Here is a 13,484-nt window from a genome sequence, read left to right as displayed (position 1 = left end):
CTCTTAGATCCAAGGACTCAGGTCAGCTGGTCCAGTCCAGAGTCCAGACTAAACATGGAGAAGCAGTATTTAGCTGTTATGCTGCAAACAAGTGGAACAAACTGCCAGTGGAGATTAAACTTTCACCAAATGGAGACATTTTTAAATCCAGGTTAAAAACATTTCTGTTCTCATGCGTCTATGCATGAAATCTGCATGATATCTTTGAACTTATCTGGACTGTTGCTTGTTTTTAAATTCATTTAAATGATTTTATTTGTTTCTCTTTATATTCTTTTATGTATTTTTAATGCTTCTTCCACTCCCTGCTGCAATGCTTTTATTTTATGTAAAGCACTTTGAATTGTTTGTACATGAAATGTGCTATAAATAAATTTGATTTGATTTGATATGCAATGGTGGACGAGTTGTTTGATTGGGACATTTTTATTACAAATCATTTAATGAGCTGGATGAAAAAGAGCATACAGACACATTTTTGACCTTTTACACTGCAGACATTCTAATGTTCACAACCAAACTGTGACAGTCTCTGACTAAAGCTCACACAGACAAGACTTCAGCCATCACCCATTGACTTTCACATGTTTGGCTCCGAGTTGGCTGGCAGCTGTTAAGGCTGCCGCCGGCAGCAGGAAGGGACCCCCGGGGACCCCCGGTGCTGGGTTAACATGATGTTTGTTGATGCTGACGTGAAATCTGCAAGCATCTATTTGACAAACTAGTTGGCAAACCACTCAACTTCAGCAGCGACTTAGCTGCGTTATTCAAAGGTATTCAGGGTTCCCTCCTCAGGAGTCTGAGGGTCCCTGTGGGTTTCTGACCACTTGGACTGAGCCCACTGACAAACACGCACCCGGACCAATCTCCATTCAGACAAACTACAAACCAGACCAAGAGGACGAGGAGCAGGGATGCTGCTTTAGAGGGAAAACTTTGCAGGAGAAACGTCCTGGGTCCCACAACGTCCTGGGTCCCACAACGTCCTGGGTCCCACAACGTCCTGGGTCCCACAACGTCCTGGGTCCAACAACGTCCTGGGTCCAACAACGTCCTGGGTCCCACAACGTCCTGGGTCCCACAACGTCCTGGGTCCAACAACGTCCTGGGTCCCACAACGTCCTGGGTCCCACAACGTCCTGGGTCCAACAACGTCCTGGGTCCCACAACGTCCTGGGTCCCACAACGTCCTGGGTCCCACAACATCCTGGGGACAGTGGGTTTGCTCCCACAGACACAGGAACCACAAACCAGAGCCACTGTGCAGGACTGACCCTGCTGTAACGCCGTCACTAAACCCTGTGAAGGAAGCTGTTTCCAGCGTATCGGGCTTAGTGACAGAGTAAGGCTATCAACTGTCTGAGAAAATACATCAGTTTTAAATGTTGAATGCTGCGAGGGGACGGGCAAATCAAACAGTAACCGTGCCAACGGTGCGACTGCCAGACCTGTTGGATCTGATGTGAGAAAAGTGCTCCCACAGTGCAGTGATCTGTGGGGAGTGAGGGGCCACTGCTCCCACGTCAGGATCTCACTGTCCAAAGCACATTCAAGGCTCCGATCTGTTGGAACAAAGCTGTCACACTGTAATAAAGTCCTACATGAAGAAATCCACACTGTCACAGAGAGAAGTCAGCAGCTGTGGGATCCACAGGGAAGCCCCTCCCGCTCCGTCCTATGTGATGTCCTTCTGTCTGGGCGGGCGGTGAATGTTCCTGACCACACACTTCACCATCCACTCGATGCCTTCGTTCACTCCATCCCTGCATCGGAACAAGTTTCACATGCAGAAGAGGCAGAATTAGAAACTGCAATCACCTCCTATTCATCAGCTGCTTCTTCTTTGGCTAGGTTTGGGACTTTTTGGTGCTGTGGTGGAGTTCCAGCACATAAGAGCTGAGGACTGACGGGGCAGCAGGGCCAAACATATGGGATCACCACTGCTAGATGTTGTTCACTGCTCAAGGAAAAGAATCACAGATCAACCACGTCATCCAACAAGGGAACCTTCGGCTTTCCTAAAACACCCAATTATCATTTTAAATAAGTTGTTCTTATTGTTTTTTCAGATCAAGTAGAAGAAAACCTGCTGGAATTATGAAAGGAGGAAAACCTTGAATTGTTTACAGAAATGAGAGAATATTCTCCATCAGTTCAGCTCTGCAGGATGGAGCATTCTTTCAGTTCCACCTTAAATCTCAACTGCTGGCCAGGTCCCTGAGCCCATTCGTCTTTCCTGAAGAAGAGTTTGAATGGTCTTTGTTTCTTTGGCAAAATGCACCATCCTCCTGAAAAATGAGCTCAGCATCAGCAGTGTGTCCACCTGAGCATCTCCTGCAGAGGTAATGGCTGCCATCTCCCCTGGTCCTTTACCTGCCATCTCCCCAGGTCCTTTACCTGCCATCTCCTCTGGTCCTTTACCTGCCATCTCCTCTGGTCCTTTACCTGCCATCTCCTCTGGTCCTTTACCTGCCATCTCCTCTGGTCCTTTACCTGCCATCTCCCTGGTCCTTTACCTGCCATCTCCCTGGTCCTTTACCTGCCATCTCCCTGGTCCTGGTCCTTTTCCTGCCATCTCCCTGGTCCTGGTCCTTTACCTGCCATCTCGTCTGGTCCTGGTCCTTTACCTGCCATCTCCTCTGGTCCTTTACCTGACATCTCCCTGGTCCTTTACCTGACATCTCCCTGGTCCTTTACCTGACATCTCCCCTGGTCCTTTACCTGACATCTCCCCTGGTCCTTTACCTGACATCTCCCCTGGTCCTTTACCTGACATCTCCCCTGGTCCTTTACCTGACATCTCCCCTGGTCCTTTACCTGCCATCTCCTCTGGTCCTTTACCTGCCATCTCCTCTGGTCCTTTACCTGCCATCTCCACTGGTCCTTTACCTGCCATCTCCACTGGTCCTTTACCTGCCATCTCCCTGGTCCTTTACCTGCCATCTCCCTGGTCCTTTACCTGCCATCTCCCTGGTCCTGGTCCTTTTCCTGCCATCTCCCTGGTCCTGGTCCTTTACCTGCCATCTCGTCTGGTCCTGGTCCTTTACCTGCCATCTCCTCTGGTCCTTTACCTGACATCTCCCTGGTCCTTTACCTGACATCTCCCCTGGTCCTTTACCTGACATCTCCCCTGGTCCTTTACCTGCCATCTCCCCAGGTCCTTTACCTGCCATCTCCTCTGGTCCTTTACCTGCCATCTCCTCTGGTCCTTTACCTGCCATCTCCACTGGTCCTTTACCTGCCATCTCCCTGGTCCTTTACCTGCCATCTCCCTGGTCCTGGTCCTTTTCCTGCCATCTCCCTGGTCCTGGTCCTTTACCTGCCATCTCGTCTGGTCCTGGTCCTTTACCTGCCATCTCCTCTGGTCCTTTACCTGACATCTCCCTGGTCCTTTACCTGACATCTCCCTGGTCCTTTACCTGACATCTCCCCTGGTCCTTTACCTGACATCTCCCCTGGTCCTTTACCTGACATCTCCCCTGGTCCTTTACCTGACATCTCCCCTGGTCCTTTACCTGACATCTCCCCTGGTCCTTTACCTGCCATCTTCCTGGTCCTTTACCTGCCATCTCCCTGGTCCTGGTCCTTTACCTTCCATCTCCCTGGTCCTGGTCCTTTACCTGCCATCTCCCTGGTCCTGGTCCTTTACCTGCCATCTCCCTGGTCCTGGTCCTTTACCTGCCATCTCCCTGGTCCTGGTCCTGGTCCTTTACCTGCCATCTCCCTGGTCCTGGTCCTTTACCTGCCATCTCCCTGGTCCTGGTCCTGGTCCTTTACCTGCCATCTCCCTGGTCCTGGTCCTGGTCCTTTACCTGCCATCTCCCTGGTCCTGGTCCTTTACCTGCCATCTCCCCTGGTCCTTTACCTGCCATCTCCCTGGTCCTGGTCCTTTTCCTGCCATCTCCCTGGTCCTGGTCCTTTACCTGCCATCTCGTCTGGTCCTGGTCCTTTACCTGCCATCTCCTCTGGTCCTTTACCTGCCATCTCCCTGGTCCTTTACCTGCCATCTCCCTGGTCCTTTACCTGCCATCTCCCTGGTCCTGGTCCTTTTCCTGCCATCTCCCTGGTCCTGGTCCTTTACCTGCCATCTCGTCTGGTCCTGGTCCTTTACCTGCCATCTCGTCTGGTCCTGGTCCTTTACCTGCCATCTCCTCTGGTCCTTTACCTGACATCTCCCTGGTCCTTTACCTGACATCTCCCTGGTCCTTTACCTGACATCTCCCCTGGTCCTTTACCTGACATCTCCCCTGGTCCTTTACCTGACATCTCCCCTGGTCCTTTACCTGCCATCTCCCTGGTCCTGGTCCTTTACCTTCCATCTCCCTGGTCCTGGTCCTTTACCTGCCATCTCCCTGGTCCTGGTCCTTTACCTGCCATCTCCCTGGTCCTGGTCCTTTACCTGCCATCTCCCTGGTCCTGGTCCTGGTCCTTTACCTGCCATCTCCCTGGTCCTGGTCCTTTACCTTCCATCTCCCCTGGTCCTTTACCTGCCATCTCCCTGGTCCTGGTCCTTTACCTTCCATCTCCCCTGGTCCTTTACCTGCCATCTCCCTGGTCCTGGTCCTTTACCTTCCATCTCCCCTGGTCCTTTACCTGCCATCTCCCTGGTCCTGGTCCTTTACCTGCCATCTCCCTGGTCCTGGTCCTTTACCTGACATCTCCCTGGTCCTGGTCCCTTACCTGCCATCTCCCCATGTCCTTTACCTGCCATCTCCCCAGGTCCTTTACCTGACATCTCCCCCGATCCTATACCTGCCATCTCCCTGGTCCTTTACCTGCCATCTCCCCTGGTCCTTTACCTGCCATCTCCTCTGGTCCTTTACCTGCCATCTCCTCTGGTCATTTACCTGCCATCTCCCTGGTCCTTTACCTGCCATCTCCTCTGGTCCTTTACCTGCCATCTCCTTTACCTGCCATCTCCCTGGTTCTTTACCTGACATCTCCCCTGGTCCTTTACCTGCCATCTTCCTGGTCCTGGTCCTTTACCTGCCATCTCCCTGGTCCTGGTCCCTTACCTGCCATCTCCCCATGTCCTTTACCTGCCATCTCCCTGGTCCTGGTCCTTTACCTGCCATCTCCCTGGTCCTGGTCCTTTACCTGCCATCTCCCTGGTCCTGGTCCTGGTCCTTTACCTGCCATCTCCCTGGTCCTGGTCCTTTACCTTCCATCTCCCCTGGTCCTTTACCTGCCATCTCCCTGGTCCTGGTCCTTTACCTTCCATCTCCCCTGGTCCTTTACCTGCCATCTCCCTGGTCCTGGTCCTTTACCTTCCATCTCCCCTGGTCCTTTACCTGCCATCTCCCTGGTCCTGGTCCTTTACCTGCCATCTCCTCTGGTCCTTTACCTGCCATCTCCCTGGTCTCTTCAGCCGCTGTGACCTGCTTTTCTTCACTTTAGGTGTAACGGTTCGTTCACACTGGACTCGCGCGGGTGTAATTGAATTTATTCGCGCGAGTAAAAAACGAGCGAATAGCTCAAGGGGCTATCCATTTCATTCTCTCATCAACCATGGCTGATATAAGTACCATCGCGTCCTTGTACCTGCTGTGGCAGTCCGAGATTCGTCTGAAACGCACACGCCGTCGTGTCTGGGTCAGTGACATCATCTGGAGGCGCACTCAGCTCGGAGAATTTCACCGCCTTCTCCAGGAGTTCCGTCTGGATGACGGCCGCTTCCAGCGGTATTTCAGGCTCACCAGGACCCAGTTTGATGACCTGCTCAGGAGGATCGGTGCCGTGATCTCTCGGCAGGACACCAGGCGCTCCGTAGCTGAAATGGAGCTGCGGTGCCGTGAGCTTCATTTCAGCTGCGGAGCGCCTGTCCATCTGTCTCCACGTCACTGTCGTCCAGAATCTCAACGCTGATAGGCTGTCTGACGCGATCATTTCACCAAAGTTGGATTTTTTTTTAACTCGCGCGGCGGCATTCGCCTCATCACGCCACCGGCTCGAATCCGCGTCTATTCGCGTCTTTGCATGTAATCACGTGGCTCGAACGATTCCGGTGTGAACGCACCGTTACTGATGCTTTACTTTGGCTTCTCTGGATGATTCTTACAGCTTGCTCACAAACATGGACTCCTGTTTCTGACCATTTGTTTTGCTGGATGTTTTCAGACGTGTTGCTTTGACTTTTCTGTCCTCACTCTCTGGGACGTTTCCCTTTTACAACCTTCTGACTGGGAACAACCAACTTCTTTTGTCTCAATCTACACTGGTTTTCTTCAACTGCTTGGTCTGGTTTCATCAGGTCAAAGTGTTATTCTGTTATAGTGGTGAGTGTGCGTCTGTGACTGCTTTTTTTGAACATCCTCCGGGAGCGGCGCTGCAGATAGCTGTTTCCCGTCAGTCGTGCTGTGGGACATGTTACTGATAATGCTGCACATATTACATGAAGACAGGATGAGTAACATACTGTCGGGCAGGAGAGCCAAACGAAGTTGGAAATCACAACCAAAATGTGGCGATTAAAAAAGAAAAACTCAGAAGCACAACTTGACTGCAGTCGTTTCCGGCTAGTGGACTGTTCTTTGAACATCTCCATGGCAACAACTATAAGAAGCTGGTCTACCTGCTAAATCCACCGTCAGATTCTATTCATTGGTTGTTATCCATATGAAATATTCTATAAATGGTACCCTTACCAGAGCAGTGGACAACTATTCATGGCTCTCACTTAGGGCTGGGCGATTTTTTCGGTTTAAATATTAAACCACAATTTTATTTTCCTATGGTTTTTGAAATGACTGAACCGAACAGCAAACAGAGATGAAGAAGAACTCCTTCATCAGAAGTGGTGCTACTTCAGTTGTATGGAAGTGGTTCGGGTACAAGCGGTCAGACATAGAACAATCAACTGTTCTGTGGAAAGTTTGTAGAAAGAACATGGGAACACAAACTTATTCCAGCACCTCCGACAGAGACAGGCGGTTGAATGGCAGGAGTAGGGCTGGGTAAAAAAAAAAATCGATTAAATCGATTTTGGATCAATTTCATTTAAAATTTTGCAAAATCGATTTGTAGGGCATGAGATCGAATTATTATTATTTTTTTTTTTTTTTCCATGAATGATTTTTTTCATGAAGTTACTGGTTCCAATCCACACGGCTACGGTAAGAACCGTGTGTTCCCCAGTCCAAGCAGTCATCAACCCACTAATTCTGGGCTCCTAGAACTAAGTGAGCTACCATAAAAGTTAAGTGCTCCCCCAAGTGGCTAAATCTAAAACTACACTAAAACCTACCTATAGGTGAGACTAAAATGGCTCCTACAAATGTATTTAATTAAGTAGGCTGTCATGTTGAATATAGTGTAAAATCTTGCTAATACTTCTTTCCACTGGGTGGCTTCAGGTGTTACTAATATAATGTAACAATCTGTTAACACTGTCAAGCCACAGCCCTTTGAAATATTGATGTCAAAATGCTACATTTTGGGGTTAAATCCTGGCGCCAAGAGGAGCAGAGGATTCGATTCGGATCGGATCGAATCGAATCGTGATTAATCGATTTAAAGCCCTAAGAATCGAAATCGAATCGATCCAGGAACTTGGCAGTGATACCCAGCCCTAGGCAGGAGTGTGTAGTACTAAGAGATGCAGATGCTAGCTCAAGCTACAAAGTGCCTGCAAAAAAGCAGGTAACCATGGCAGCAGCCATTCCTTATGACAAGAAAGGGCCCCGGTGGCATATTGCATAGCAAAAGATATGGTCCCCATCTATACCGTAGAAAAAACACGGGTTCATTAAGATGCTGCAAACGATAGACCCGAAGAACTGCCCCGCCGCAAGCGTTTCGCCACAGTTGCCCAACTTATATAGCAAAACAAGAGCTACAGTCGCAGAGCAGCTGCAAAACAACGTTTATTATTCCACCACTTTCAGGGATGGCCTACAAGAGATTTGTTTTTCAGTTTGAAATTTTTGCACAGCCAAGTGGTGCTGTTTTTATTTCATTTTTTGTTTTTTTATTCTTGGACTGATTTGTTCACAAAGGCCTAGACTACTTGGTAATCTCATTTGTCATTTGGTAATTCTCAATTGTGTCAATAAAGAAAATATGTATTTAAATTTTGCCTTGGTCTGCTTTGTTAAGAGAAAATCAGAAAAAAAAATCATCGAGGTTTTATCTTTAGGCCAAATCGCCCAGCCCTACTCTCACTTTTCTTTGCTTCGGGAACAACATGAATGTGGTCGGGTCCATCGTCAGGTGACAGGTAGACGAGAGCCTGCGAGCCGCACATGGTCGCTGAGCGCTGCTCACGGCAGCTCGCTGCGCCTCATTTCTCACAAAGCGTACACTCACCCTGTGAGGGCGGTGCAGGGCTGGACTAAGCAGTCTCTTTTGCCGATCTTCGGGGCACAGTCGCTGAAGGCCGTCTTGATGTCCGGCACTGACAAACAGCTCTGAGAACACAACAGACACAGCAACATCACTATCACCAGTAAACCACGCTGACCCGGGAGACGCACTTTATTCTCTTCACTTTTAATCAAACACATGACTTTCTAATGATCAGCTGCCATTTAGTCTGTTCAAACTACAAAAATGAGCAGAAAACAGATGATCCCCTCCATTTGTTAGTGAAGTTCAAGCAAATGTGCAAACCCACAGACTTTGAGTTCATGCAGAGAAAAGCTTGATGTGAGACTCTGCTTTGGGACAGACAGAAGCTGAAAACAGAGGGAAACTGGGCTGTACCGGCACATCCTGCTTGTTGGCAAGAACGAGCAGTGGAACACCTTCTAACGCCTCGCTGCCGATCATTTGCTCTGGGGAAAAAACACAACCAGCTTAGGACTCAACAGGAAACACACAGTCAGCTTTTTTCCTCCAGGAAGCAGCAAGTGTTGCTCACCAAAGGCCTCCTTCGACTCCGACAGGCGCTCTTCATCAGTGGAGTCGATGACATAGATGACTCCGTGGGACTCGGCGTAGTACTGCATGAACAGGAGGAGAGACAACACGGTGAAGCAGGCTGCTGGCATCACATTAAGATGTGGCAGGAGCGCTGAATGAAGGCGAGCTGCAGGACTACATCTTCCTGTTGCACCATCCTAACCACACTCTCCGTTTTCAAGAGGAAAAACCTGCTTCACTTTCATTTGGTACAGAGCCTGATCTCTGTTCAAAGACGTTAGATCTGCATAGGACTGGACAGTGTAGTGGTAAGATTTCCAACTTTCATTCAAATCCCCTGCATCAAAGGTGCTACCTCCAGTAGGGGGCAAGACCCCCTTACGCTACCACCTACCAGTGTGAGTCGCTTTGGATAGAAGCGTCTGCCAAATGCATAAGCATAGATTGTAGAAAGATAACATGCAGCCCTGTAGTTTAGTGTTCACTGATAACGGTGCATCTTTTTCTCACTAATTGAACTCAACTTTCAGTCCTGTGAACCAGCTGCCCCATCTTTGTGCATGAGTCACTAGCTGTTTTCACACTGAGATCCGCTACCTTAGCGGGTCCAAATTGCCACTTCATCCCGCTTCGAGCAATGTGAAAGCTTGGCGTATTAGGTGACCCGTGCCGCCTGAAGCCGAGTTCAGGGGGCGTGGCCTAGTGGCAGAGCGTCACAGGAAACACATAAAATGCTGGGCGTGTACAATGACGTAGGCACAACCCATGCGTCGGCGGTAGGGTTAAATACACCTGTCTGCATCAAATTTTTCAAACCAACGATGGCGGGACACCTTGAGGACTTGTTTTTGCAATTGTATATGCAGTTCATGGAGATGTTATTTTACGGGGTGTGGATGGTTACAACGTGGGATGCCGCCGAAGAACATATGCGGAGAATACAAGATCACTATAATGTCCAAGTTAAGGAAATCCATCGACAATTTGAAGCAGAAGAACGCGAACAGAGTCGACGAAGACGTTTAGCTGTCATGGCTCTGAACACACGTGTCTGCAAGAAGAGTGTGGAAGATGGCAAGACCACAAGGGTTGGTGTTTTGGTCCAATGCTCTGAACAGTTTTGACGACGACGAGTGGAGAAAGCATTTTCGGATGTCGCTGCAAACCTTCGACTTTGTTGTGGAACTTGTTGAGCCACATGTAAGGTAACAAACTTTCGCCAACCACTGGAACCACGTCTCAAACTTGCAATTGTCTGTCTTTTAAACTCCTCACGTCACGCCACGCCCACATCCATCCCGCGTCAATTGCTTTCACACCAAACTCAGCTCGGCAAAAAGACTAGGGTCCGACGCGGGTCGAATGGCGAGTCGAGTTGACACGCCAGCCCGGGTCGGCAGTGTGAAAGGAACAGGGGACACGCTAAATTCGTGGATTAAACACGGGTTCTTCCTCAGTGTGAAAGGGGCTACTGACACTCTTCAGGCTTTTCTTATGAAGCCAAACTTGAGATTCACATCTCTCATTTGACATATTTCCATAATGAATAATAAACCTGTCCTTTATTCATCCCAACTGGACCTGTACTCAGATGTGTGATGTGGACTCTCCAGAGGCGGAGGCAGCCCTGCTGGTGCTTCAGCTGTGACTCACTTTGTCCCACAGAGACTGCAGCTCATCCTGGCCTCCCAGATCCCAGAACATGAGCCGAGCTTTGCCCACATCGATTGTACCAACTGTAAGAGAAAATGAGCAGAAGGGGAAATGTTGGAGTGTGGTGGAGGGAATCAAACATGCAATGAAAGAACCGTGTTGAAAGCAATGTTTGTTTCTCTCTGGCTGGAAATGGACACGACAGTTAGAATTCATTTCAGAAGCCCAACTCCTCAGTGACTGAAGCCATACTTCAACATCCACTCACTGTTCAGGCCGACTGTAGTTGTGATCTTGGACAGATTCATTCCCTTGTAGTTCTTACTGAACTTTGTTTTGGTCTGTTCCAGAAAGGTCTGCAGAGGAAGAGAGCAGCAGTCAGATCAGTGGAGCAGCCACCATGTTCCTGAGCAGCCGGTGAGAGCAAACACTTTCACCTGGAGCTCCGCCTCAGACACCATTACATTACACACTGATATTAAGCAGTCTAAACCAAGAGGGATGAATGTCTTCAAGAGCGAAGCAGCAGAAAGAAACATACCGTCTTCCCGGCGTTATCCAGCCCCAGAATCAACACGCAGTATTCGTCCTTCTGGAACATGTACTTATATAATCCAGACAACAAAGTGTACATCTTGGAAAAACTACAGTAGTGCAGGCCAAGTAATCTTAGATATGTTAGTCTAGTACGTCAAACCCCGCAGCCTGCACCACTGTGAACTACTGAAACAGTGTAAAAGCAGAGAGCAGGCTAGCTTCAGGCTAGCTTCCTGTCCGGAGGGGCTAAACACGGCGCCGATGCGACGTGTGACTACCAGGAAGAGGATTATGGGAAATGGAGTACACTGACTCTCCTTCAACGTGTGTGACGTGCGTTAGCTTGTAGCATTGAACTGCGTTTCCCATGAATTACTTCTTCTTCTTCTTGTAATTTATTGGCGGTTAGCATCCGTAATGTTGCATTACCGCCACCAATGGTACAATTATGTAACTGCGGGTGTGGAGCGTCGACGAAGGAGTGACAAAATAAAATAAAATGTTTTAAAAAAGAAAATAAATAGACAAATAAATAAACAATTCTCCCATGAATTAAGAGAAGAGGGCGAACTATATATTTGTTGCGCCACTCAAATAAAAAAAAAAATCTTCTTCTTTTTGTTTTAATGTGAACTTGTTTCCTAACAGTCTTTAGCAAGGTAGCATTACTGCCACCTTGTGGAGTGTGTGAAGTCCACACCTTGCGCCTGGGTCACAGCCACCACAGGGATCACTTTCATTTATATTTTTCATTTCTTCCATCATACCTTCCTGCATATTCCTTGTTTAACCAATGCTAAAATGGTTAACAATTACATAGGTACGTTACATTCTTTCAATTTCACCGTAAAACATATTCTCACCTCCATGCAATGATCATCACACTTATTTATATTCACAATGTGCATCCATGAAAACCATGTACCATTGTTTAATCAAAGTAACAGACTTTGTTCATTATAATGACCAACAGACTTATATCTCAGATCCAATTTTGTCCAGAAATGGGAACAGAAGTAAGTGCAGATGAAAAGAAGTCAAAGTCAATTCTGTAATACATACTCAGACATATTGGGAAATGAAATTTCGTGACTGTCGGTCTCCCTAACAACAAAGTAAAAATAAAACAGGAAACACTGAATAAAAAAAGTCTTAATATAAAAAAATATTTTAAAAAAATATTAAAAGAGAAAAAGTACAAAATATAAAATATATGCTATTATCTGCAAAACAGTAGCAAAAAACAGTAAACTATAGGTATAAAATATAAGTACAAATGACAGACCGTGGATGCAGTAATGAGGTAGTGGCGTTGCAGAATGCTGTGCAATGTAAACAATTGAGCAGTATGTAACAACAGCTTATAACTGGTTAAAGTGCATGATGATAACTCACCCCACCTGATGTGAAATTTAAACGTATAAGAGCATAATTCTGTTTGTGGAGTTCCACCGATTTGAAATCGTTTCACTTTCATATCATCAACTTTATTTCCAGACTCAGGGTCCATTTTCAAAAATTAAAACACAGTACATAGACAATACATAAAGACAAACAGAAACACACTTATAAAAGACACTTGTACCAGTGTTTCCACATATATGACTGGTATCGCACCGCACTAAGCGCAGGATTTGACAGGAGCATAATAATTTGATTCCATGAACCATCCAATCTACAGATAAAACTATACATTAAAATCCTCAACAATGCATGGAATGTGTTGACCCCAACACCACAAAACAATTCGCTTGCACTGCTCCACCTGGGCTTCTTAAGCAGAATGCGCAGCCCATCATTATATGCGACTTGAAGTTTCTGCAGGCTACCCTTTTTATACTTAGCCCACAGGGGGGCAGTATACAGGGGGGTGCAGTATGCCTTCAACAGGCTAATTTTAACACTATCAGTGCACCAGTGAAACTTCCTTACCAGCATGTTAGCTTGTGCATATAACATGCGGCGCTGCCTGTAGATGTCATCATCATCACACATTTGGTCAGTAATTATATGTCCCAAATACTTTGTTTTGTTATTTACAGGTAAAGCCTGCCCCGCCAAATAAAAAGAAGGAAAAGTGAGATCCTTGTCCCCCTTACTTTTACATATAAGCACAACACTTTTCTTGCAGTTGTATTTAACATCAAAAGTCAAACCATAATTGGAACAAACATGTAGCATTTCTTGCAGCCCAGTACTGCTGGGGGAGAAGATGGCTAGATCATCAGCATACATGAGATGGTTTAGCAGTGCATTCCCAACCATGCATCCTGTCCTACAGGCCCTCAGTTGCTCAGACAGGTCATTCATATAAATATTAAAAAGAGCGGGAGAGAGTAATCCACCCTGTCTGACCCCATTTCCCACCCCAAATGGTGTAGAGAGCACCTCCCCCCATTTGACCTACATGGTCTGGTTGGCATACCAGTATGACA

The 13,484-nt window shown here is 47.5% G+C and overlaps 1 protein-coding gene across 1 annotated transcript; it reads right to left on the bottom strand.

Moving 5' to 3' along the window:
• Window positions 1-407: 407 nt before the first annotated feature.
• On the bottom strand, window positions 408-11,316 carry arfrp1 (ADP-ribosylation factor related protein 1). Its single transcript, XM_075461918.1, has 7 exons — window positions 11,054-11,316; window positions 10,781-10,868; window positions 10,513-10,595; window positions 8,858-8,939; window positions 8,701-8,771; window positions 8,305-8,405; window positions 408-1,763 (listed from the first exon to the last, which is right to left on the bottom strand). The coding sequence occupies exons 1-7, from the start codon at window positions 11,144-11,146 to the stop codon at window positions 1,676-1,678; spliced, it is 606 nt and encodes a 201-aa protein (XP_075318033.1). The 5' UTR covers window positions 11,147-11,316; the 3' UTR covers window positions 408-1,675.
• Between the last annotated feature and the right edge of the window lie 2,168 nt (window positions 11,317-13,484).

The sequence above is a fragment of the Odontesthes bonariensis genome, chromosome 3, assembly GCF_027942865.1.
Source record: "Odontesthes bonariensis isolate fOdoBon6 chromosome 3, fOdoBon6.hap1, whole genome shotgun sequence".
In the NCBI taxonomy this organism is placed as follows: domain Eukaryota; kingdom Metazoa; phylum Chordata; class Actinopteri; order Atheriniformes; family Atherinopsidae; genus Odontesthes; species Odontesthes bonariensis.
Note: the sequence above shows the minus strand (reverse complement) of the source record. Positions and strands in the feature narration are given on the sequence as shown.

Excerpts from the sequence above, each read along its gene's own strand:
- arfrp1 (XM_075461918.1), bottom strand. The coding sequence starts at position 11,146 with ATGTACACTTTGTTGTCTGGATTATATAAGTACATGTTCCAGAAGGAC. Across the intron at positions 10,596-10,780 it reads AACTACAGTCGGCCTGAACA|TTGGTACAATCGATGTGGGC; the intron begins GTGAGTGGATGT and ends TTTCTCTTACAG. Across the intron at positions 8,940-10,512 it reads TGCAGTCTCTGTGGGACAAA|TACTACGCCGAGTCCCACGG; the intron begins GTGAGTCACAGC and ends CTGTTCATGCAG.